A 26,833-nucleotide genomic window follows, 5' to 3' on the forward strand; every position below is an offset into this window, starting at 1 on the left:
TGTGGCAGCGGTACAGAGGAAATTGTGGGACATGATGTAGAAAGATAGTGCCAAAAACTCCATGGTGTTCAGATTCCAGCTTCACTCTTCAAACTCTCTTCTGAATAGTTTTTCATTCTCTATGATCCCAAGGATCATAGAGGAGGGATGTTTTCTCAGGATATTCTTGGCTGAGCACCAGCACCAAGGAAGCAGTTCTTGGAAGAATAAGACCTGAGCAAGAAGTGAGTGGTATCTCTGCTAATTACTCTTCTAGAAGTCTAATAGTCCATCTAGCCTGTCCTTGAGAGTTGGTCATATAGGACCTATTCGTTGCTGGCAGTGGAGATCCTGAGGCTGAGGTAGCAGCAGGAGTAGGACCCTAGGCATGATTTATTGATTCCTTTATTATGCAGTGAAATTAGAGGCAGGAAGCTGCCATCTCAACATGTCTTAACATCTTAGCAGTATCTAATTTCGGGGGGCTGCAAGCTCTCTCCTGCCCCCACCCCTATGATATGGGCTCTGCTGAACATGAGAGAGATGAAGGCTAGCACTGAACTTGGTCTAAGAAACACCCAGGATGGACTGATATTACTCACTAAGAAAACTGCTTTGTGTTGCTCAACTACTTCAGAGAGTGAAGGATGGAAGCCAGAGTGTGTTCCAGAGCCAGGAAAATGAAATCAAGTCTTCCCTAGATCTCCCTATGGTGCTGTTCCTCTCACTGCCTCTCTTCCTCCTCACTGCTTGGCAGGCTGACCCTCCCCACCCACATTTCTCTCGTTTTCCTTTTAGAAAAAAGAATGTCTAAGACTCAACAACCCAGAGGGCAGTGACCTGAATAGTTAGCGAGCTGCCCTTAGCCACTCAGCCTTCACACACTGCCGAGATTTGAAGGGTGTGTATGGCTGACATAGACTAAACTCCCTGATGGGTGGGCTGTGCTTTCTGGCTAGTGGCTGTGTTCTCTGGCTAGTGGCTGTGCTCACATTCTTCATCTCCCCATGACTCCCACCCATCTTTTCCTCTTGGGACTCAGTGCAAACACTGCTCTCCCTGAAGCCTTCTCTTACATTTCCATAGGAAGTATCCTCTCCCTTTTCTGACTGCCCTCAGTTTTTATCTGTTCTTTCACGAACTTACCACTTTCTCTCTTATGGCAAAATGAATTGTGTCCAGTCTCCTTCACTAGATCCCGAGCTCTGTAAAGGCAGGATTCTAGATGAGATTCTGCATTTCCCACAAGGCCTGGCCAGTAGTTGGTGATTAATAGATAAAGAAATGCTTAGGAAGGAACTCAGAGGAGGGTTCAGAAAAGTGAACTCCCAGGGCCTTCAGAAACAAGGCTTTTATTCACTGTATGCCTTGGCATCTCCTCTCACACTAGAAAGTTTAAAAGAAAAAACACAGCGACAAGGATTCACTTGGGCCATTTTGGAACCCATTTATATTGTGGGTGTTACTCTGGGCTTCATCTAGCCCCATACCAGCCTCTGAGACTGCCTCAGACCGTCTGAACATTCATGGCTTCCTTGGGCCAAGTGTAGCTGTCCAGTGTAAAGGAGTCATAGTCTGGAGTGTAGACCAGGGATCTTACAAAAGCCTCCTTGTCCTTAGGCTCCGGGTAGTAGGAAGCCAGGTTGTGTTTGTACGCGTAGTCGAGAACCTAGAGAAAAACATGTTTGGCTGAGGAACCGGATCTAAGGGGAAACCTGCTTAAGGATCCTTGCTTGGGAGCATGGGGGAGGGGAATACACCTTAAGGAACCAGACTTGTTTCTTTCATGAGTATGGCTCATGAAACAACTGGATAGGAAGGATTTTAAGCTTTTTTTCTGGACAGGCAGCTTTAACATAGTGGAATAAATACTGAGCCAGGGTCAAGAGGCTTCAGCATAAATTCTGCCTGCTTCCAAAGGCCTGTGGGTCCTCAGAGCTGATATTATCCTTGCTGAGCCTCAGTTTCCTCATCTGTAAAATGGGAGTAAAGAGACCTTTCTCTGGAGCAGTGTTAAGATAAAATTAGACAAGAGGCAAATGTGTCCAGAACCTGATTTTTTTCCACTTGAATATGGGTTAAATTGGATGAACAGCCTGGACACTGTTCTCTGGGTATTAGATTTGGCTTCAGGAGAATGTGAATCTAAATATCGCCCAAAGGAAGAAACTGACGGGGTGAAGCTGGACCCTGAGCTGGACTGTTAATCTTGAGGCTTGATTCTGGATTCTGTACCAGACAACTCATGGGTGTGTGTGCTGTTGTACAATGCATTTTCTGAAATTATTTTTAAAACTTATAGAAAATGTAAAACATGCACACTAATAGAAATAATAGTATGATAAACTGTCATGTATCTATTATCCAGCTTTAACAGTTATCAATGTTGGGCCAGTCCTTATTGCACCATGTTCTGATTCTTTGAAAACCTATCATCTCTGCACAGTCTTATAGTCTGGAATATTCCATGAAGCTGATCACCCCATGGCCAGCCATTCTGAGAAAAAGGGGAAGAAAGAGATTTACCCTGGCTGAGAGAGCACTGGGTATGGAGCTTTTTCACTGTTCTCTGCCAATCTCCAGAATTCTGAGAGTGAGGAACTACTGGCCCTTTGAAGAAGGAGGAAACTGAGGCTCTGGGAAGTGAAGTGATTGGGCCAATATTATACCATTGCTGATTGGGAGAGCTGGGACCCCAAAGCCTGAGCATTTTCCATGATGCTATGCAAGCTGACCTTTCTTATAAATGGGCGCTTATGAGTCATTTCTAAAAAATTCCCATATTCTGGTCCATGGACTTTGATGACCTTTCTGCTTGGTGTATTAGGGGAAATCCAGGAGCTTTCCCAGAACTGGCCTGGGTGGGTGTTTGGGGTGGAGCTCAAGCTGCAAACAAGAGTTTGTCACCCAGCCTCTGGGTTACATGTAGTGCAGCTCAAGGAGATCCAGTGTCTCCACAGTTTCCATCCCCTTAACCCTCCTAAAGTCACAGACAGAGAAAGTGGTTGAGCCTCACTACCCATATTACAGGGGTAGGATGCCCCTTACTTTGATGGCAATTCTCAAAGACACGTCTCGGATGGTGCTGAGTGGTGGGTACAGTCTCCCCTGGGATAGATGCTGCTCAGAGACTTCCTGGGCAATTTGCTGGGGAGAAGGAGAGAACCGAGAGGAATAAGCTGAGTCTCTGCCTTCCCAAAACAAGCCCAACCCGTTACCCCAGAGACTCACCCCACCCTGCATAGTTGGTCAAACACTGCAGTTCCAACTGTTGAGTCTGTTACCAGGGAAGCTTAATGCTTGGGCGTAAGAGAGGACACATCCTTTCTGTACTATAAGACTGGCTGAGGCTTAAAACAACATTAAGTGTCTCTGAATTCCAAAGGAAAATCACTAAAGCCAAGATGAATAAATCTGTGGCCTGCAAAGCAAAGGCTATGAGATCTCCTCTTGGCTGGTCCAGCCTGTTGCATAGGGATCCCTGGGTCCCTCACTTCCTGGGTCCCAGCCTCCTTCCACGTGCTTGGTACCATCTTGAGTGACCATCTAGGCTATGTTATGTCTTTGTGTTCAGTCTCCTGGAGCTCTTCCTTCCAGCCCTGGTCTCAGTCTGAGGAAGGCCTCTCCTCCAGTGAGTGATTGAGTCTTACACCTTATTGGAATAAATGTCCTAAGCACATCATCCTGAGAACAGAGCCTCCCATGGCTTCCCTTCCAGGTTCAGAGCTTGCCTCTGAGGGTTAAGCCTCATCTGCCACAGGGCCTCATCCTCCAGGCTCAGACGCTGGAGTTTGTTCAGCCTTGCAAATCAGCCTCTTTAATGTGGTGGTTCTGAATCTACTCCCACCAAGGCTTCTGGTGTTAAATTTAGACTTGGGAAATGCCACTGGTGCTCTCTGAGAACTGTGTGTCTCAGAAGTGGCAAGGCTAAGAAGTTGGTCTCCCCTCAATGTTTTCAGATATTAGGGAAGTGGGCCTCCCCCTCTACCTCCTTCTCACACTTCCATCTTTCTTTTCCATTGATTCAGTCATACATTCACTGTGCTCTACTATATCTTTCAAAACAGAGAGAAGGCCAAGGCTGTCTCCTAATTTCAGACCTTTATAGGGCTCCTTCAAACTCCTTCCCATGGTGTCCGTACAAGGCACTTCATCACTCGGCCCTCCTTTCCTCTTCAGCCTCACTTTTAGTCTCTAGACTCTGTGCTAGGTGCTGAGGAGCCATATAAGGAAGGATTCTATGGTGGAGAAACCATAGTCTTTTCTCTTATGGAGACTGGTGTCAGTGGACAAGTAACAAATGATTATAGCAATTATAGTGGGTGAGTGCAATGAGAGGGGACATATAGGCATGGAGGATGCCAGGATCCTGTCTACCATGTATAGAAAAGGCTCCTCAGAAGTGTCACAGGCTGATACCTGAAGGACAAAGCATGAATTAGGGGAGAGAGAATGGCCCATGCAAATGCTGGGAGGTGAGAGAGAGCATGGACAAGAGATTGAAAACAGCACATTGGTTAGGTCAATGGTAGGGAGACACCAAAAGCGAGGTTGGAGAGGAAAGGAGGGCCTGGTGATGAAGTGCCTTGTATGGAAATCATGGGAAGGAGTTTGGACTTTATCCTGTATGCACCAAGGAGCCATACAAAGGTCTGAAATTAGGGGAGAGACTTGACCTGACCTATGTTTTGAAGGATTCTCTTTGTGAAGGTATAGAAGATGGATTGATAAGAGAGAAGCAAGATTTCCATGGCTAGATATGCATCTAGAAAAGTTATCCTGAGAAGAGATATATCATGGTATGTGTGATCACATCTAAGACGGTAGGCACTGGCAATGCTCTTCAGCAGGGAGTCAAGTTGTCTGGAGCCATCCTGGGCTCACAAGACCAGCAATCTTGAGCAAGTGACTTAAATTCACATATGAGTAAGAATTTTACCTATTTTACAGAGTTGTTACAATGAAAGGAGGTGGTGAATGCACATCTCCTTAAAGTCTATATTAATTTTCCATGGGAAAATCAAATTCAACTTAAATTATCTTCACTAAAAGTACCCTTTTCAGAAATATAACTTGCCAAGCCTTTGAAGACCATAATGTGAGCTCCTATAGGGGAGGGACCTTATCTTGCTCACAGCAGGTGATAATAAGTAGATCCAGGAGAGGTTCCTGTGTGCTTGATGGACACTGTTCATGAAATGATGGAGCTGAACTGTCTCACAGCACTGGAGGTAGTGGGGCAGATGTGTGGATGTCCCATGGTATTACATAGGCAGGACTCTAGCAATTGTGTTTTTACTCAACAGAGGACTTTGCTTTCAGGCTGACTTCAAGCAGAAAGTGACTCTTTCCATCCAATGGGGACTTCACACAGCTCTGCCCACAGCTACAGGACAAGAACACCCATCATAGCAATGAGAAGAAAGACAAACAGAATACTCAGACAAGAGGAACAGAGAACTGTAACACAAAGTCATAAGTAATGTGCATGGGCCTGGGGGCAGCTGAAAAGCCTTTGGGAGACATTATTTGCACAGCCTTGGAGAGCCAGGGCTCAAAGACTAGACATAGTAAGAAGGGACCTGGTGCATGAGGTAGCTCCCTGTGGGACTCACAGAAGTGGATCCAGACAGGGCTGTGTGGAAGCCATACCCATGTCTCATTGGTTTCAGGCTTCCACCAGTGCCTCAGTGAGAAGGAAATGCAGAAGGATGTTAGAAGTCACAGGAGAGCCTTTGGAGCTTGTTACATGTAAATATGTTTAATATTTGTATATGGCTTTGATTAGCTTAACCTCTCAACAGAGACATTTCTATGCCTTGCTTTTGTCAGAGTGAGGATAAATGTCAAGTGCCTGGCACTTGGTAACTACCTGGTAATTTCAGCCACTGTAACTGTTATCAATAACCATGAGTGTGAATATAGGCTGTCATTCTTAATGGATTCTTTCATGGTTTTCATCATGTCTAGTAAAGAACTCTTTTGTGCGCTTATCTAGTAAGATACCTGGAATAGGTACACCTCCAATACCTCTTATCAGTGCTCAAGATCTGGGTCCTCCAAGAAGAAAAAATCAAGTATGACACCCACCCCCTCCCTTACAGAAAGCTATCCTAGTGGGGCTTACTACCGCCAGTTACCCCAGTGATTTGGTTAAGGCCTGTGGCTGGAAGAATCCATCACCTATCATGGTCCACAAGCCCTCAGTTTCAGGTGGCTTTGATGGCATCTCTTCTGTCTAGGCATCTAGATGGCATTGCTAGGACACAGGGGGCAGTATGAGGCATGTCTCCTCCTCTGTCAGTGCCTCTTGCTAATACCCTTCACCACTATCCACCATTCCCCCTCAAAAGCCCCATGTGTGATTGAAGAAGTCAAGCTTCAAGGTGGCCATGAGAGATGCTTGAGGTTTAAGCACTTTGGGAATCCACTGGCAATGTTGGGGCAGATGGGCAGAAGAGATAAGAGAGATCCGGTATAGGACCCAGTGTCAACCCACAGACCCTACTGCAAGCATTTGAGGGAGCAAGGACAGTGATACCTCTGCTGTCAGGAGGAAGATCTCATCTGGGATGTGCCGGATCCCGCCGGCGATGACTCCCAGTGCCACCCCGGGGAACACGTAAGCATTGTTTCCCTGCCCAGGAATGAAGGTCTTGCCATCTTCCAGAGTCACACTCTTAAAAGGACTTCCACTGGCAAAAATCCCTCGGCCCTGGAGGCAGGAAGAAAACCAGAGATGAACTTGGAGATTGGTTTGGGGTAATAATAGTGGCCTATTCTTATCTTCCAAATGTTGGACCCTTCGTCATCCTCTCCCAAACGCCCAGCACTGTGCTGAGAACGTGGCAGGTATTTAAAGCACATTTGTCATTTGACCAGAAAGCTCAGCCCTCACCTGTTATCTAGCAGCTAAGAAACTGCTGAAAGGTGATGGGGTTCACAGCACCATTTTTGTCACCTCCTGGCAGGGCCAACCCAGGACATGACAGGATGTGGCCTAGAGTCTACAAGTGCCTCAGGTTTTGGGTGCTGGTCAAAGCTCTGTGTTATTTAGGGTGAACCTTGAGCAGCATAGCACAAAGGTAAGAACTTGGGCTTTGGAGTCAGACCTGGGTTTGACAGCCAGCTCCACTCCTTATTAGCTCTTTGACCTTGGGCATGTTACTTCATCTTTCTGAAACTCAGTTTGCTCATCAGCGATGTAGGAGTATTTTTCACCCTCATGGGGTTACTCATAGTAATTTTTACTTTGTCCTCTCAGCCGGGGGAAGGAAGGACTCCCCGCTGACCTCGGTGACCTGGTAGCACTTCTCAGCCGTGCACTCGGCCTTGCTGGTGGGGTTGCTCAGGGCAAAGATGATAGGGCGCTCGTGGAAGGAGGCCATGTCCCTCAGAATCTGCTCCGTGAAGGCTCCTGCGATGGCAGCAACACCTACAGGGAAAAGGCGGGTAGTGGGGATGCCTGCTCTCTATAAACAACCCATTCCTCTTCTGCTGGTGGTGGTGGGGGAACTAGGAACACCATGAAAGACTCGGTCTTGGGCCCAGCATCTGCCACAAGGACTGAGGGAGCAGAAGGGAAAATGATCTTCCTGCTTGAGCTGCCTGAGACCTCCTTTTCATCTCTAAGGGACCACTGGTCCACCTCAGGTCCCTGCCAGTTAAGCTGCTCCTGTGAAGGCATTCCTGGGCATTTCCATGGAAAGTGAGCTGCTCCTCAGGACACAGGGAGATGCCAGGGTCTGCCTTGGGAGAGAAATGCCCATCTCATTGTGGTTAGAGAGACCAGGCCAGGTGTGGTGGCTCATGCCTGTAATCCTAGCACTTTGGGAGGCTGGGGGGCAGTGGGGTGGGGGCAGATCACCTGAGGTCAGGAGTTTGAGACCAGCCTGGCCAAAATGGTGAAAACCTGTCTCTACTAAAAATACAAAAATTAGCCGGGCATGGTGGTGGGCACTTATAATGCCAGCTACTTGGGAGGCTGAGGCAGGAGAATCACTTGAACCCAGGGGGTGGAGGTTGCAGTGAGCTGAGATCACACCTTGCACTCCAGCCTGGACAAAAGAGCTAAACTCTGTCAAAAAAAAAAAAAAAAAAAAAAAAGAGAGAGAGAAAGAGAGAGAGAGACAGACCAGCCCTGCACTTACTCACTGCATTGTATATTTCTGCATCACTGAGCCCTAACTCTGGTGCCTTAGTTTTGTGGTTTCTATACAATAGTCACTCAGTAAAAGTTTGTGGCATTGAATTGCACATGGGATAGGGGAAAGAGCTGTTTCCATGGGTTACTTAGGCTTCCTAGCTGAGCCTCTGTCTCTCCATCTGCAAGTCAAGAGGGTTAGCTGGGCTGGGTAGTGGGTACCCTCCCTCCTCCTACCTATGATGGCTGTGGGCTTCACCAGCCTCACCACCTCCTCCAGGGAGTTGACTTCAGGATGGTCTTGGGCAAACATCTCCTTTTCATGGTTCAGGTGGCTCCTCCCCTGTAGGAAAAGGAACACAGAGCAGTTGTGGTCATGATGGCCTGTTGGGTAGAAGTACAGATGCATTTGGAAACTCTGAGAGTGTTTCCTGCTGAGCCCCATGCTTTGGTTTGAGCTGTCAGATGTTCTGGGGGCCATCTTCTTGACTACATTTCCTGGCAGAACCTATGGTGGGACCTAAGTGTGAGAGTGGGGTGTGTGTGTGTGTGCATGTTTCTTTAACCCAAACCACATATGGAGAATCCATAAAGAATTTATTTGAGCTGTTAGGATTATGGCTTCCTGGGCCAGGACAGAAAGGCTTTTGGGCAATGCCTGAGTCTCACCAAGACCCTTTGGCCCAAGGCATCCAGCACCAAGCTCAGTTGAGGGATGGGGACCTGTGCCACCCAGGGTCAGGGAGCTAATCTGAATATGCTTATAAGAGCCATTAATTCCCCTGTGAATAATACTAAACTAAGCTCCAGGAAGGTCTTAGAATGACAGGCCATGCCCAACCAGCTCCAGTTCCTTACATTTCTTCGAATGGAAGTTGGTAGGTGACAGGCTGGCATAAGTGCTGGTAAATGGGTTCAGATGCTTTTGATGACTGCTTTCGATTAGCTGGCCTCATAGGAACCAGTGCAAAGATGTCAGCTTTGAGAGCTCCTTGGCTAGGGTTGATGGAATGAGAAAAATGATGTTGAAAGATGGATAAGAGGGAAGAGTGGCTGTCTCTGGCAGCTTACACCTGTGGCCAGATTATGCTCTGGAAAGACGTAGGGGTGGGTGGGAAGAGGAATCTCCAAGGCTAAGTTCCTTTCAGCAGAAATCTGGCCCCATATGGAACAATAGGAAGCTCAATTCTGCTGAGGATCTCTGCCATTCTTGGTCAATGTCCTTATGTACTTCCCCTGTTCCCATCTCTGCCATAATTTTTCATCTCTCACTGACATTCTATGTTAGTGACATTCTGGGAATTAAAGCACTGAGTGTAGCTCTAATGGAGGGGTCCTTCAGTTGTGTCTCTCAACACTTGCTAGCTGGAAGCTGGACTGTTTCTCTCTCATTCATTCTTTCACTCATGCCTCACACATTAATCATGCACTTACCATGTGCCAGGCATTGATATCAAGACTAGTCTAGTGGGGAAACTGGAAAGGAACAACTTCTCTACAGTGTGGTAAGTACAATGTATGGAGCATAGATGCAGGAAATAAGCTTTTTGGAGGGGGTAACATTTGAGCACTATCAGAAGATGAGGAAACTGGGAAGGGGTTAAGGCTTGAGAGCTGGCATGTGGAAAAACAGAGGAGAGCAATTCAGGCAGAACAAGATGTGTAAAGATGTGGAAGACAGAGAGCAGGCTGCTTTTGGAAACTATGATTTAATGTGGCTGGAGGCTAGTGCAAGTCAGGAAGTGGTGGGGGACAAGACTAGAAGGGGCACACATCTACACACTTGTACAAACTTTTGGACAGAAGCAATTAAGGCTACTTTGGGATGAATCTTTTGCTTTGGAGCTTAGGCCATTGCCCTCATTTTGCTCTCTATTCTGTTTGAGCCGTTGACTTCTTGGAGACCTCTTCCAGTCCAGTTCCTGGGAGCTATAAGGTGTCAGGAAACCTCCAGGTCTCCAGACTGACAGTACCTTGACAATGAGCCCTTTAGAGTCCACCATCCAGATCTTTCTTGTGGCCTCTGCCTTCGGTACACCTTCTTTCTCTAGGGCCATGACAAGGAGGTGGGCAATGCCCATAGCTGCCTGGAAGGTACCATAGGATAGATGTTCAGACACAGGGCAAACAGCTGCTGAACATTTATCTGATGTCTCGCCATAAGGACTCCCTTTTCTTTCCCCCACCTCCATGACTCCCAGGAGGCCCAATTAAGTCCTTGTCTTGAGACACCCAATTGTCAGAGCCTAGGCAGCTGCAATGATCACAATATGTCTGTGCTGCTTCCTCTTTTCAGAACCCCAGAATGCCTCCCTTTTTTGATATGCTTCCACCCATTCTTATTCTCTTCCTGGAGCAACAAAAGAAACCCTCAATGCCACATACCTCGCCTGCACCTTGGAAAACAAACACGTGATTGGAAAGCTTGTTCTTGGTGATTCGCAGAGCAGCCAAGATCCCTGCCACAGCAACGGAGGCTGTGCCTGAAACAGAGTGGCCTGAGATCAACCTCTGGCCACAGGCCCCCAGCTCCCAAGAGAAGACCCTTGGCAGAGTTCCCCACATCTTGGACTGTGGAGGAACAGGCAACTTTTCTTAGCCCTTATGCCCTGTAGGCATGCAAGTTTTGGTGCAAATCCATGCTCTCTTTTGCAGATAACTTTTTTGTTGTTGAAGTTGAGAAACAGCTCCTGATTTGTTACTTGACCCCATAAGATGGGATCAGATAGCCAGGTGCTGCTACCATCATCATTCATAAAGAAAATGACAAGCATAAATATAATGGAAGACAAAAAGAAGCATGAGCCTCATAGAATTATATAAGGGCTAAATGGATAAAAACATTTAAAAAAATGAGAACACAACCTGGCCATGAGGCATTAAATGACCATATGGCCTGAGCTGCCCATCTTATCTACCAAGTCATAAGGTTGGCTGTGTCTGGTCGCACACCATCATCAAATGGCTTGAGTATGTCTGGAAGGGACAAGTAAGTTGTATGAGTAGGTGGCTCAGATTCATTTGAGCCACTGCTACATGACTTCTTCTCCCTGAATCCACATCTAAGGCCTCACTGGGGATTCCTTAAGAGCAGCTGACCAAGGAGAAAATACTTGGGCTTGGTTTACAAGTTGTTGTGAATAAATGTTGGCACCAACTAGAAGTGTAAGGTGGCAGCTTCACAGCCCCAATAAAAGGTAATGGTGAAGGACAGTGGACATGACTTCAAGTGGTAAATTTAGTTGTATACTTTGGTCCAGGGGATGGTTAGCACTACATTGATTCATGAGCAGTTGCTAATGGTTTAGCTGGATGATCAGGGACTTGGAAAGAACAAAATAGCAAGATTGGTGATAAGGAGGTCTGGGGAAAAGGTAGGTGGATGGACCTCTTGGGATAGGTACAGAGTAAGAGGATATTTGTGCCCCATGTGAGAGTTTATCAAAGGACATGATGAAAACAGTCTTTCAATAATCAGGTGGACAAAATGGCATGACCTATGTATGTTAGACAGCATCTTTCTTTAGTCACCCAGGGTTTGCTTAATGGACTTATGCATAAAACAGCCATGGTGGTAAGGATGGAGGCTATGCATGGGCTTCTTCTTACCAAGCTGGCCTGATACTGTTACTGTTGAATGATTAACCTGTCAAACACAGAGAACAATGCTGAGCTCCTGATGGGCACCATTCCCTGGGGGGTACCATCCACCTGGTGGCAGGATGATTACAATGGAGTACTCCCATCATGGACAGGAAAGAAATCTGTCCTAACTGGAGCAGATATACATTCTGGATATGGATTTCTTTCCTCGTCTGTAATGCTTCTGCCAGCACCATCATCTATGGATGTTTGGAATACCTATTTGCTATCCAGATATATTACAGACAGCAAGGCTTTTAATCAAGGACTTTACTTCACAGTAAAAGATGGGCAGCAATATGCTCATGCCTATGAAATTCACTGGTCTTAACATGTACTCAACCACTCAGGAGCAGCTGGCTTAGTAGATCAGTAGAATGGCCTACTGAAGAATTACTTAAGACTTAAGTTGAAGCAACACATTATGGAGATAATGAGCTTCTGTTTTATGGGATGCAATGTATGATGACTTAGCAAGCAAGACATTGTGTTTTTCTCTCATAGCCAAAATGTATGGGTCTAGAAATCGTGGGGTGGAAATGGGAGTGGCTCCTCTTACCATTTCACCTAATAACCCACGTACAAAATTTTTGCTTCCTGTCTCTTTAATTTTGTGCTCTACTGGATTGGAGGTCTTAGTTGCCAAGAAGGAAATACTTCCATTAGGATTTACAACATGGTTCTGTTGAATTTGGAGTTGAAACAGCTCCCTGGCCAGCTGGGGCTCTTCATGCCACTAAATCAGTGGGCAAAGAAGGGATTACTTTTCTGGCTGTTGTGATTCATCCTGATAATCAAAGGGACAGTGAGGACAGGGAGGACTATGTCTGAAGCTTAGGGGAGTCTTCTAGGGGAGTATCTTCATATTTCCATGCTCAATAGTAAATATTAATAAATATATTGCAACTAAGGATATTCAGGACTATGGAGGATTCAGATCCTTCAGAAATGAAGGTTTGGGTCACTCTACTGGGTAAAGAATCCCGGCCACCTGAGGTCCTGTCTGAGGACAAGAAAACATGGAATGGAAGGTTGAGGAAGAAATTTATAAAAATCATCTTTGATATCATGACTGGTTACAGAAACAAGGAATGTAGCAGCCATGCATATTTTTCTTCCTTGATCATAATGTGACTATATATAACGGTACACATGGGCTAATTTCTTCTCCCTTCTCCTCCCTATTATTTTATATAAGTTCTGTTGGAGGTTAATTCCACACGTTAGTCTTTAGATAACAGAATTTTCAAATGTGACTGAATTGTATGAGCTATTAATTCTGCTTAGAGGTGGATACAGTGACTATCTTCCAGAGATGACTAAAATGTCTGTTGGGACATTGTCTATCCCCATGTTGGAGAAAAGGTGAGAATGTCTTCATTTGTTGGAAAAATAGTTGAATGTTGTGAGGCATTTTGTTAGAGGTTTTTTTTTTTTTTTTTTTTTTTTTTTAATTTCAGACAGAATCTCACTCTGTCGCCCAGGCTGGAGTGCAATGGTGTGATCTCGGCTCACTGCAACCTCTGCCTCCTGGATTCAGGCAATTCTCCTGACTCAGCCTCCTGAGTAGCTGGGATTACAGGCACCCACCACCATGCCCAGCTAATTTTTTGTATTTTTAGTAGAGACAGCGTTTTGGCGTGTTAGCCAGGCTGGTCTCGAACTCCTGACCTCAGGCGATCTGCCTGCCTTGACCTCCCAAAGTGCTGGGATTACAGGCATTAGCCACCACACCTGGCCAGAGTTGTTTTTGTTGTGTGGAAGTACACATGTGCCAGACAGTGTATATGGATGCTGGGTAGCCAGAAGGATGGACTGTACCAATTATTGGGTAATTGTTTATTAGCTTCTTTACACTGCTTTGTCTGCAAACCACTTTTCAGCTTTGCCAACTTGCTCTATGCTGGGCTTTGCCAATAGTAGGTGCTAGAGGGAGACAAAGGCTAGATGAGGGGGATAATATGCTTCCCCCACACCACCCCAGCATCATCCATCTTGTTAGGATTGCAAGGTAAAATGTAGGACACTTTGTAAAATTTGAATTTTAGATAAACAACAAGATTTTTTTAAGTATAAGTATGTCCTATGCAATATGAGCATAAATACACTAAAAATTATTTGTTTCTAACACCAAAATTTAACTGAGTGTCCTGCATTTTGGTTTTGCTAAATCTGGCAGCCCCACAGCCTTAGTTCTTCAACTCCATGGCAGCAGTTTGTTCCTGAAGCAGAAGTTGAACCCAGTTTGCAGTTTGGCCATCACTGAGAGAACTAGTCTCATAGCTGCCACTCAGTGACACCAACGCCACTAACTGCCACCTCCTCTTTCCTTTGTTCCCTTAGCCTCAGAAGTTGTAGCACATCCTTAGTGTTTCTTTTTTGGCTTTTGAATTCTTTAATAGACAATTAACATTTTTAAAAATATTAAGTGTTCTCTATTAAAGCAAGTGGTATAGACTCTGATACAGAGAGCTCACAATAAAGTAATCACAATCAGCAACACTCCACGATGGTGAAACCAAAACAAAACAAAGCAAAAGGAAATTAAAGTAGGACTATTTATGGCTTACTACATTTGGATAATTAAAAAAATTGTTGTCATCTATGGCTGGTGAGGGAGGAATGAAAAGTAAAATGTTCCAATATACTTTGTGTTTTAAAGTGCTACAATCTTTAGTGGAGAACTGTTTCCCCATCTAGAGCAAAGGCATAAAATATTTTTGCCCTTTGACCTTATACTTCTACTTTTGAGAATCTCTATATAGAAAAGTCCAAAATATATATACTAGGATGTTTATGACAGTGTTATTTATAATACAGAATGGCTGGAAATAACCTACACATCTAACAAAGGAGTAATGATTAAGTAAAGTAGCCAGTGTAGACACAGTAGACTGTTTTATAGCTATTAAAAATGATCATCATGAATATTATGCAGCAACATGGAAAATGCTGTGAAGCTAGTCACTAACATCAGATATTGTTCCAAGTACTTTAAATGTCTTAACATGAAGACAGTTATTCATTTAATCCTCATTATTGCCATCCTCATTTTACAGATTGGGAAAATAAGGTATGGTTTGCTGAATTGTACAACATCATATAACAGAGCCAGGATGTGAATCCAGGGAATCAAGCTCTAGGGCCTGTGTGCTTAAGCACTAACCTATGTTCCATTGAGTTGGCTGGAAGGAAGAGAACATTAAATAGTATGCATGTGATGATTCTAATTGTAATGTATCACACACATAGAATCCAGAAGGAGCTTACAAAATACTAATGGTTGCAGGGTGGGAGTATGAGTGAATTTTCTGTATTCTCTGTTTCCAGTTTTCCAGGTGGCTTATTTTTAGCTAGCTCTGGGGTGGGCCTTCTCCTAGATTTATACTTGGCTCAGTGGCTGAGATAGGGGGTACAGCAAACAGTTGGTGGCCAATAAGTGCACATTCATCATTGTGGACATCAGAAGGCGGGACTCTATGTAGGATCATACTTCTCAGAAGATGGGGTGCAGGCAGCCCTGTCTTCACACAGCTGTGGCCTGGAGGGAGTGCTGAACTGTTGGCAGTGTCACAGAGACAGGGCTAAGGATACTGGGACTTCCTAACATCCTTCCCATGGTCCGCAAAGTACACAGTGTGCACCCTCTGAGGGCCTACAAAGTGACAGGCACCATGCTAGGCACTGTGGAAGACAGATGAATCAAACATGATCCCTGCCATCAGAGAACTCCCAGTTTACCAAAACTTGGGCACAAAACAGTAGAACACAGTGGGTAGTCAGAGATCACTGGAAATTGTTACATTCATTTATTTTTTGAGCATCAATTATGAACCAGGCTCAGGTACTGAGGATACCATGGTAACAAAATAGACCAAGCTCATTTCTATTTGTAAGGAAAGAAATTACTAAATGATTGCAAGTGTGATGGCTGTTATAAAACAGTTGTTCATGCATACTTTTTGTTAGTTTATGTACAGAAAAGTATGTTATCAGTATCAACCTACCTCTGCAGTGCCTCCCCGTGTACTCCATGTACCAGTAGCATTATTCATTGTTCCCTAAACATACCATGCATGTTTATACTTAGGTACATTTCCCCTGCTATTCTACCTATCTAGAAGACCATTTTGCAGTTCATTATTCCTTAAGACTGCCCAAATGATCAGCAAGACATTCCTTGCTACCCCAGGCATCCTTAACCATGCCTCCTTTTCCCATATCTACTTTTTTATCTAACCTGAATGAAGCTGGGCTGTATCATGGTCAGGCTCAGCACTGTACTGCATTCAAAAGAAACACCAAGCTGACATCCAAGGAAGTATCAACAAGCAGTTTAAATAAGTATTTAAATCACGTAAAGAAAGGACGAGGAGAATTGCATTGTATGACTCTCTCCTGAAATCCCCAAATCCCTTTGTCCTTAATTTTCTCCAAAGTCCACTTATTATGTGGAACTCCCCATTTTCTCTGCCTCCCTCCAAGTAACTCCATACTTCTTACTCTCCGCCCATAAAACCCTCTTTCATTTCAGTTCTACGGAGTCAGAATTTGTATTTAAAAAGATCTCCAGATGATTTGTATGCCATTCCAGTTTGAGATGCACTGAACTAGATGGCCTCTGTAGGTGAGGTACTAGTTTCCTGCCATTGGCTAGCGGGAGTTTTCTGCTCATCGGAGTCTGTTTCAGGAGTCTTTTGCCTCCCTGAAAGGACGGGTTGCGCAAAGCAATTGCCACCAGATGGCGCCAAAGGTATTCCATCAGAGATGATCCCGCAGACACTACACTCTGGATGGGTCTTTTTCTTTTTGGGTGTCAACCGTCTTCTGGGGTTATTTGCAGGTTGAATAACTGGGCTTCCTCACAGAAATTCAGTGCTGGATGGGGATTGGAGATCATGGCATTTAACAGTTGTACAGATGAGGAAACTGACAGAGAAAGGTGGCTTGGCCCTGTCAGTCACCCAAAGCAAGGAAACCTGGGGGTTTCCTTCCCAGGTTTGCTTCCATCCCTTCACGATCTCTGCTGCTCAGACAGCCCTTCCTGACTATAGTTGAAGGCAGCAGGAGAGGTGTTATGGGGTTTCTCTGGGGAAGGATGGAGCAGGGTGGTAGCAGAGGCAGAGGGAAGTGAACTTAGGCAGTAGATGTCAACATTCAGCTGTACCTCTGGAAGGGGAGGGGAACTCAGAACAATGGGAAATCTGATGGGAAAGGGTCACACATTACAATAAAAGGATGCAAGGTCAGCTGCCATTTATTGATCACTCTTACTGTGGCCTTGGCTCTGTGCTATGTGCTTACCAGCACAGCATTTGCTCAATTAATCTTCCCAACAACTCCATGAAGTAGGGACTACTGTGCTCCTACTTTTTGCCCTTAAAAGTGGAGAGTGATGCTCGAGGGAAATAGAACTAATCAGGACAGAACTTCTGAATCCTATCACCACCAAGTCTTCAGACCCTCTGCCTCCAATGTCCAAGTACTTGCTTTTCCCCCTGTTACCATCGATGCCTCCCTGCTTCTAGCTAAAGCACCAGTTGTCTAATGGATCCCATCATTTTTGCCTACTTGTCCCATTATTCCCACTCCTATTTCCTGCATATTCAATTTTGCCCTCTCTACTGGATCATTCTCATCAGCATACAAATACACTGTAAAACTTCCATCTTTAAAAGGCCCTCCCTTGGTCCTATATGTCCCACCCTATTTCTTGCTCTCCTTTATAGCCAAACTCTTCTAGAGAGCTGAATATATTAACTGCATCTAGTTCCTTCCTCCTTGGTCCCCATGAAACCCAGTCCAATCAAATGACTGACCCACCTCTTGTCAGGGTCCCCAAGTACCTCCAGGTGGCCAAATTCAGTAATCAGTTCTCAGCCTTCTTCTTTCTTGACCTCTCAGCAGCATTTGGTACTGTTGCCCATTTTTTTTCCTTTGGGAAGCTATTTCTGCACTTGGTACAGGCCAGAACTCAAGAGGAAAAACAGTGGTTCTTAAGCTCCAAATTACAAAGTTTGGCAAATAAAGTTATCTCCATCATTAACTTGCATTTTTGGGGTGCTCTTGGGCTATGCACTAGGGGTTTAAAACTGGAAAGGAAGCTACTTAGCTGTTTCAAGGTAACCACTCTGAGAAGCCCATGGGTCCAGGGGTGTGCTGGAACACGACTTGTGCCCATAAATGCCATGGGCAGCTGAAAGTGTGGCTGGTTGTTCCTATTCATGGTAAAAGAAAAAGAAGTTTTTTTTTTCAGAGGGAGATTTCCATAATTACATTTCCTGCAAACTGAGTACTTGAGGTTGTAGCTTCAGGAAATAGCACAAAAGGACATGCTGAAAATGTAGTTTCTGCTTTTAATAGTCAGATTTGACAAAGTTAAAGGAGTTTCCATGCTGAACAATAGATTATTGGAGGAAAGAATTTACTGCTTTATCAGGTAAGGGAAAACTTCTGACCCAGGCAGCAAGAAGGACAGAAGGAGTTAGGCTCTGTCAGGGTCTGGCCACGGTGGCTTTGGAGGCCTGGATCCCTATTGGGACAGAACAACCTCTGCTATGAGGCCACACCTGCTTCCACGATCCATAAGAATTACCTTTCTACAGTAGATACTGCCATTCATTTATTCATTAGTATGTGCTGAGTGTTTGTTCTGGGCCTTCTCTGGGCTAGGCCTTGAATAAATAAAGACAAATTAAAGTCTTGTTCTCAAATAAAACTCTCAAGGAGTTGCTAGTATAAGTGTTCCAAAAATTCAGATTCCCCTTTATTGGACACCAAGCAAAAGCTTTCTACACTACTTCACTGCAATTTTGTGTCATAAGGGAATTTTCTGGAGCTCCTGGACTCTCTAGAGGGCAGTTCTCTGGCCGATGGAGAAGATAGGGTTAGGCCTGTTTTGCCACAATTTGGAAGGAACCAGAAGGAATGATGATCATCTTCTTGGCTTCTCTGGAGGTTCGGCTGTTGCAACAGCTAAAAGGGGAGATCTTGGAGGAGCCAGATACATGAGATCCACATGAACTTCAGGACTAGGAACAGCCCTGGAAGTGAAGAACAGCCTCAGAATACAGGACTTAGTGAAAAGGAAGGCTTTGGGAACAGAGGAGAGAAAAGGTTAAAGAGACCAGGGGAAGTTTCACGGCAGGGGGAGAGATCAAGGGAAGGCGTAGAACTGCTACTCAGCGTGTGTAGTGGTGGTGGTGGGTGAGAGAGAGGGCAGTTGACCCCCGACAGCTGGAAATAATCCCTGGCATCTTGTAAACAAGACAAACGAGCTGCACGGTCTTCAGAGATGAGCCATTCCTGCCTGTCTGCCTCTTCCCTATTGTGGCATTCGAAGCCTGTGCAAAGTCCCCCACACCTTCCCTCTCCAACAAGGTCATCATCTTCCAGGGATGTATTTTGCATTTCTTGGCTGAGAACCCTACCCCTGGCTCACTTTGAAGCCTTCTGTAAAGTGGGTGACCACCGTCCAGGGTCACTCCCAGATCCTGGGGAAGAGTGGGATCATTTAGAGTCTGTGGCTTGGCCCTGGATGCATTATCCTGGGGGAAGTGAAATGAGCCTTTATGGACAAACAGAAAGTAGTGAAGAACAGGAAGAGAATTCTAGGCAGAGGGACCAGCACATTCAAAATCATGGAGTTGGCAGAAAACTCACAGAAGAGTGACTAATACAATGGGCTGGAATAATAGGGAATATGTGGGAAAGGGGAGAAAAGTGAGGTGGGGCCCTGCTTCTCTTCTTCCCAGAGTTCCCCAGTCCTGTGCTCACATGTGGCCCTCTCCTCACCTCCATCAAAATCTCTGCCTTAAGTCTCCTCTTTCCTTCTTCCCTCCCGTATCTGTGTGTCACGAGCCTATTAGGCATCAGAGATTATAGTAATAGGTACCATGAACTGAGTACTGCTACATGCCTGTCCCTACCTATACATCACTTCAATCCTTACAACAATTCAGTGCCATAAACGGGTGTTGGAAATACTTAGCAAGGAATTGGCATAGGCTGCAACCAGCCATAACAGATGCTGGCCTTATAAAAAAACCCTGACCATTCTGGTGGTACTAGCTGATGAGCAGTTGTGGCTGTTAAAACTGTTAAGTCCATTTTACAGATAAGGAAACGAAGGTACTGAGAATTTCAGCCACTTGTCCAAAGCCGCAAAGCAGGAAAATGGGGATTCAGACCTAGGCTTGTCTTGGTGAAATGTCTGATTGTTAAGCATTGGACTCACAGGGGGTGCTAATAGCCTGACATAACACACAGGAGCCTTTATGGGCTGTCTGGCCTGGAGATTTAGCAGGATTGGTGGACAATGCAGGTCCAGGGAAGGCTGGCCAGGTGGAGGATGCTGCAGAGCTGGTGAGCCAGTGGGGCTTTCCTGGCTCCAGCCATGCTGTGTGGTCAGCTTGCACGTGGAGGCCAGGGACCCACGGAAACTGGGTCAGCAGCACCCTGGACCTGGCCCCTTGTGTGGCTCTCCTTCCTTCCCCTGTCCCCAGTGTGACCATTCCCACTGCCTTTCCCCTTCTAGGCCTTTCTTTCCTCCCTAAGAGCAGAGATGCTTCTCTGGTCCCAGCTGAAACAACAAAAGTCACCTGAGCCTCTGCCTTTTCCAAAATTCCTGAGAGGCTGCCAGCAATGAGTCAGTGCATTGGCAGCTGTGATCACCAAGGACCAGCCTGGGCCTGGGCCGAGGCTTTATGTGGGTCTGAGCTGGGGTGGGAGGCAGAGATGATCAGAAGCCCTGGGGAGCTCTCTTCCCTTCAAGTGCTGGGGCCCCAGAGGCCCAGCCCCTTGGGGTCAGTGATTCTGAGCACATGGTACAGTGGGACTGGTTGGGAGACAGTCAAATAATGTGCCCTGGGCTCCTGCTCTGCACCAGGCATGGCCCTGCCCTCTGGGAGATCAGTAGAGTGGAGCTCCCGAGGATTGAATTCTATCTATCCACTGAGGATGTGATGCTAGGCTGGTGTTCAGAGTAGGTAGCATGACCCTAGTCTCATTTTCATGTGGGTTGCTCGATTCCAGCCCCCTCCATGTGTGGTTCCCAAGAAGATTCTGAGAATCTGTCTCCAGCTCCCACATGTGGTGTGATTTGGTTTCTGTTTACGACTATGATTCTGCATTGCTTCCTCCTCCTTCCCATAGTCCCTCTCACCCCTTCACTCCCAACCCTCTGTGGTTCTGTGCATGGAGATGCTCCTCTCCCATTATGAGCATGGCTTGTAGTCTTAAGTGGCATTGCTCCTTACTTTGTATTTGGAGATAAAGGGGGACCATTGCAGCATGGGCTGTATCTTCCATGTTGGCTCATTAGTCCTGGAATTCCTTACCAGTCTTCTCATTGTCTGCTTAACAATGAGAACACACATCACAGGCTTCTGGCCTGGACCCATCCCTAACCAGCTTGTGACCGTGGGCCTCATCTTCAGGTCTGCATTCTGTAGGAGTTAGAGGAAGGAATGGGAACGATGGGGAGGGCAGGATGACAGCAGCAGGATGCCAGGGAGCAGTGACACCCACACTGTTTCAGCAGGGTCTGGAATTTCATCCTTGATGAGAAGATACCCTCCACCACTTCACACGTGCAGGAGCAACAGGCAGCCTGATGCCATGGAGAGAGTGGAGAATTCCAAGTCAGACATAATGGGGTTCCAGTTCCAGCTTTGTGTCTTTCGTCTGGCTGTGTGGCCGTGAGCAAGCTTTAACCCCCTGGGCTTCAGTTTCCTCATTAGTGACGTGGGACAGCTGTGTTTGTCCCCCAGTGAGGGGGGGTGGTGTTGCCAGGCACTTGTAAGATAGTGAGGATGAAAAGTACTTTCAACCTTAAGTTCTGTGTGCATGCAAAATGTTATTTGGTACAGTTTGGGTCCCCTGGAAGCAGATTCTGAGTTATACTGGAGTGTTCAGGATGTTTTTAGAAAGTGCCCTTGTGGGAAGGAAGGAAGGGAAGGAAGCAGAATGAGTTGAGAGGGAAGTTGAGCTGTGATGCAGGCCCCAAAGCCTCAGCCAGCTCCATGGGGAGCTTGAGTTGTCCTGCACTGGGCTAAAATAGTTAAGCCTTCATATTCCCTCATCACTGGGTGAGGCCGGGCCCTGGTGGGATGGCGAGGCGGCTGTCTCTCTCTGAGGCTCTGCATGATGTGCTGACAGGCTTGCTGTCAGCTGGGCAACAAGTCTTTCCTTGAAGGAGGATCTGGGTGGCGCATGCTCCTGCCCATCTGTTTATGGTTGTTAATGATATGGTCACACCTAAACATCAGGCTGAGCTGATCAAAGGCTGGTTCTTACAGGGCTCCTGCCATTCCAGCATTATTTGCCAGCTGTCCTCATGAGTTCTAGATTGATGGCTTTAGTCTTGAATTTCTGAGAAAAGAATGGGAAGTCCTTCTTCTCTTTGCTCTGGGACCCAGAAAACCATCCCACTTGGTTTTGCCTGGGAGCAAAATTGGCTATAGCGGCAAGACACAAAAACCAATGAATGTAAACAAACGGATTGATTTAATTAAAAACAAACAGCTCCATGTGTCTGCATGTGGGGTACACATGTGAATATGTATGAGCACATGTAGAGGTGCATTTATGTGTGAGCACAGTCAATCCTTGAACAACATGGGGTTGAGCTGCGTGAGTCCACTTATATGCAGATTTTTTCAATACATATATTTTTTAAAATTTTGGAGGTTTGTAACAATTTGTGAACACTCACAGATGAACTGTGTAGCCTAGAAATATCAAAAAAATTAAGAAGTTAGGTATGTCATGCATACATAAAATAGGGATAGATACTAGTCTATTTATGTGTTAATCCACTACTGATGTTATTAGTAAGACTTCTGGTCAACAGTAGGCTATTAGTAGCTAAGTTTCTGGAGAGGCAAAAGTTATGCAGATTTTTGACTGTGTGGGGCATTGGCACCTGTAACCACCACCTTGTTCAAGGGTCAGCTGTACATGAATGATGACCTGGATAACAGAGAGGCTGCAGGGGCAGGTGTCCAGTGTAGACATACTCAAATGAACACGTGGGTGTGCTTATGAGGATGTCAGTTTGTGTGTGTAGACATCATTCACATATTCTTTAAACATTTATTAGGCATCTATCATGTAGCAGGCGCGGTGCTGGGAGCTGGGGAACAAGAATGGATAAGGCATGGTTCTTGCCTCCAGAAGCTTATTATCTTCTGGGAAGGCAGACAATGCAATACAGGCTTTTGGGGTACAATGAAGTAACAGAACTGACAGAGGGGAACACCTGAGGGGCACCCAAATCAGACTGAGGGAACAGGGGCTGATGGGCCTTCCCTGGGCAGGAGACCCTGGAGCTGAGTCTTTAAGGGTGAGTAGGAATTACTCAGGTAAAGATGATGGGAAAGGGTGAGCAGGGCTTTCAAACACAGAAAGAAATGGCAGGTAAGGAGGTCAGAGGAGTAAAATAAAGGGAAGGGCAGAGAGCAGAAGAAAGATCCCGAAGTCTTATATTTTCATTGAAGGGGTGCGAACTTTCTCATGAAGAGAGGGTGGCATAGTGAGTGATACTTTCATCTCAGAGGCACATTATTGCAGCAGTTTGGGGGCGGATGGGCCTGGGGGGCTGCAGGGCCTGGCCGTGTTCCTGTGCCTGTGTTTAGGAGGATGTATACACATGTGGCTGTCTGTGTGTCTGTACAGCTGGAGGCTGTGCACCAGGTGTGCCGCCTGCATGGACTTGTTTTCCACTTCCACCCTCTGGCCTTGGCAGCCTGGTGGGCTCAGGGGACTGGCTGTCCTGCTGCTGATTCATGGGTGAATTCATGCTGGGGAGCCGGTCAGGCTCTAGCAGGCAGGTGCTTCCTCAGGGCCAAGGCACACTCCCACCTGCTGAGCTGACAATGAGGTGAGTGAGGGCAGTGAGAGAATGCTTCCCCCCACCAGCGCATCTTCCTGGACTGCACAGCCCTGTCTGCACAGTGTCCTGGCTTGTGTGGGTGAGGCCTGTCCCAGGCCTATGCAACAGGGTAAGGGGGAGACAGAATGGAGAAAGGCTGGCAGGGGGCACCATGTCCCAGCTTTCTCTTTTGGGTCTCCCCTCCCTCTGGATACCCACTCTTCAGGCACTGAAGTCATAAATTTTAAACTAAATTTTCTAATAGTGTGTTCTAACTGTGCTATCTTGCCTCTTGAAAATGTATGACAAATACAAAAAGTCGTCTATCACATTTCTTATACCCTGTAATATGGACCATAATGGGGAAAAAAGGGCAACTTGGTTTGTAATATAAGATCTGGGAATGGCATGGTGAATGGTTATAGACTGCAATTTAGAGTCTGAATGCCTGGGCTCAAATCTCAACTGTATGCTTAATGGCTATAAAAGTTACTTACTCTTTTTCTGTCTCAGTGTTTTCATTCATAAGACAGAGATGCTAATGTTTCATCGGTTTAAAATGGTAGAGTGCTTAGAACAGTGCCCGATATACAATAAGCATTCAGCGATTAACCTTAGCTATTATTACCTGAGTTTGAGTTCTTTTAGATCTATCCCTGACTCACTTGAAGAAAAGTTGTGACCTCTTTGGGCCTCTGGAGAAGTCATCTGCAAAATGAGAAGTTGGCCAACCTTTAACAATCCAGGGCCAACACCTGTCTCTTGCCAACTTATTCTTTCCACCTGACATGGATCTTTGATTTTTAAAAGATTGCTTGGCAAACTTCATTTGTTAAAACATCATCAAGGTTTCTCTTGGACTTTACAAAATGCTAGGAACAGCTCACAGTGCTCCTTCCTGTGCACTTCTAGATCAAGTGAGATGAATCCCTTTCCACTCCAGCTTTGGACACTGGTAACTCCACAGTAAGAAGCAAGTACCTTCAGATATTTCTGGGTCACAGAATAGATGACCAAAGGGAACCTGAACTAGAAGCTGCTTCATGTTGGCTTTGGAAGGCTCTGGGTTCCTGGTGTCAGTGTCTCTCTCAGGGTCATTATGAGCAACAAACACTTCAGTCAAAACCAGAGAAGGAATTGTCCTGACTTCCTGACAGAGACACGCCTTGTATTTGGAAAGTCTAAAAGCAAGTTATTATGGCTGGGGAAGGCCATTTTCATGGTGATTGGTGCTTTGGTCTGATGAGTTTTATGGGTTAGTACTTCCTATAGCATTAGCCTTGTAAATTTTCACCATGCTCTTTCAAGGCAGTTGTTAATCCTCTCTGTTGACTAGATGATGAAACTGTTGTCAGAGAAGTGACTGGTTCAAGTTTAACTTGCTAGTGAATTACAGCATTGTTTAGAATTTCTTACATACATTAAATCACATAATTCTTACCTACCTCTGAAGTAGTAATGATCTTCATTTTGTAGAAAAGGAAACTGAATTCAGAGAATTAAGAATTAGCCAAGTAGGAGTTGAATCTAAGTTTAATATTCTTTTTTCAACAGCTGCTGGCAGCAAACCAACTATAGGGTGACAGCCTTTCCTCACCCCTTTGGCATCCCAGTGAGGTTTGAGAATATAAGTTAGTCCCCTGTGGCTTCATCAGGTGGGGTGGAAACCTACCTTGGATGTCATCATTGAACATGCAGTACTTGTTACGGTATTTGTTGAGCAGGCGGAAGGCATTGGCATTGGCGAAGTCTTCAAATTGGATGAGGCAATTTATTCCAAACCTGTGTGGAGGGAGAGGAAGAAACCCATGATTGCCTCTCTGAGGCAGATCCCTGACAGATCCCAGCTTGCACAGTGGGGTGGGGAGGTGCAGGCCTGGGGGTGGGAGGTGGCATGGCTCCTTCATCTGTGTTTTTGCCACTGGCTGGCTCCTGGACTCCTGGGCTTGGAGCTCTGCCTGCCCTATCATGGATGAGGATGGGGAAGGGAGAGAGTAGGTAAGACCCTGGGTTTGGTGGTCAGCCAAGCCAGCATCACTGTAGCTAAGGTGCGCTGGTGGCTCCCATGGCTGCCATGGCCAGCCCTGGGAGTGACAAGAGGGCCAAGGAGGGGCCTGCCCTCTGTGTAGCCTGTGGCCATCTGAGATCCCAGAAGAAAGCTCACTCCACATCCAAGTGCATGCAGACAGCCCAGCTTCCCCACCACAAGTAGGTGGGGAGCCCCTGCATCCTCCAAATATCTCTCTTGCTGGACCCTGAGGCCTGGAGCTCCTCCACTAGAGACTCCTCTGGCACCAGGCATTGTTCTCTGGTAAGATGAAAGGATGGTTAGGAAAGGCCACTGCATTAAGACACTGTTATCTACTAACATCTTGGTGAAGTTGTTCTCCAACTTGGAGGTGTAGAAGAATCAGTTACTGACCTTATTTAAAAAGCAGGTCACCAGGCCCATCTCACAGAGTCTCACTCGGAGTGTGGGATGGGGTCAGGAACCTGCATTTTGAACAAGCACCCCAGATGGTTCTGATTCTGACAGCCCAGAGAACCCTGAGAAACAATGCCTTGTGGGTGAAGACAATGGCCATTAAGATGCTTGATATGCCTTATTTAAAATCCATGCTAGCATTGCCTCCTAGATTTCATGGCCTTCCCTTAAAAATGACTGAGTTTGTTCGAGTTTTGTAACCTATATTTCCTTTTAACATTGCCTGTAAGGAAGCTGAGAGTGAAGTTTTTGCTCATTTGCAACAGGCCCCCTCAGCTTCTGTGGGCTTCTGCACACAGATTTCCCCTTTACTCCATTCTTGCTCTTTGATGCTAGTGTTTGATAGTTTTGTTTGTGTCTTTAGCCTTTCTGTAAGCAAGTGTAGTATGGATTATTAAAAACTACTTAATACATGGATAAAAATAGGTTTCACCTCATGGGTCAATTTGTGGCTGAGTAACAGCATCTGAGGTCATGTCATTGACAAAAAATGTCCTGATTGATCCATAAGAGGTGTCAGGGCATGTAACAGGTAGAAGTGGCCTGCCCTTCCAACCTGGTGTGACCTGCAGGCTTGGGAGCAGCTTGGGACTGGCTGTGGAAAGATTTATTACCTTGTTAGAGAAGGTGGGTGGGGCACATGCTTGGGGGGCTTCCTGTGCTCTCGGGGCATCTTTCTGATGAGGCTGGTGGCTATGAGGGAGTGAGGAGC

At 46.0% G+C, this 26,833-nt stretch overlaps 1 protein-coding gene across 2 annotated transcripts in view; it reads right to left on the bottom strand.

The window, feature by feature from the left end:
• Positions 1–1,315: 1,315 nt before the first annotated feature.
• ME3 (malic enzyme 3) overlaps positions 1,316–26,833 on the bottom strand; it is a 231,947-nt gene continuing 206,429 nt past the window's right edge. For both annotated transcript variants that reach the window (XM_004051940.3, XM_055355656.2), the window contains exons 8-15: positions 25,309–25,418; positions 10,508–10,605; positions 10,096–10,209; positions 8,360–8,465; positions 7,272–7,414; positions 6,521–6,694; positions 3,028–3,126; positions 1,316–1,648 (exon numbers count right to left, since the gene is read on the bottom strand). In XM_004051940.3, coding sequence (XP_004051988.2) covers positions 1,487–1,648; positions 3,028–3,126; positions 6,521–6,694; positions 7,272–7,414; positions 8,360–8,465; positions 10,096–10,209; positions 10,508–10,605; positions 25,309–25,418 — 1,006 coding nt within the window. In that variant the 3' untranslated portion in view covers positions 1,316–1,486. The remainder of the gene's footprint in view (positions 1,649–3,027; positions 3,127–6,520; positions 6,695–7,271; positions 7,415–8,359; positions 8,466–10,095; positions 10,210–10,507; positions 10,606–25,308; positions 25,419–26,833) is intronic.

This window comes from Gorilla gorilla, chromosome 9, assembly GCF_029281585.2.
Source record: "Gorilla gorilla gorilla isolate KB3781 chromosome 9, NHGRI_mGorGor1-v2.1_pri, whole genome shotgun sequence".
Taxonomy (NCBI): domain Eukaryota; kingdom Metazoa; phylum Chordata; class Mammalia; order Primates; family Hominidae; genus Gorilla; species Gorilla gorilla.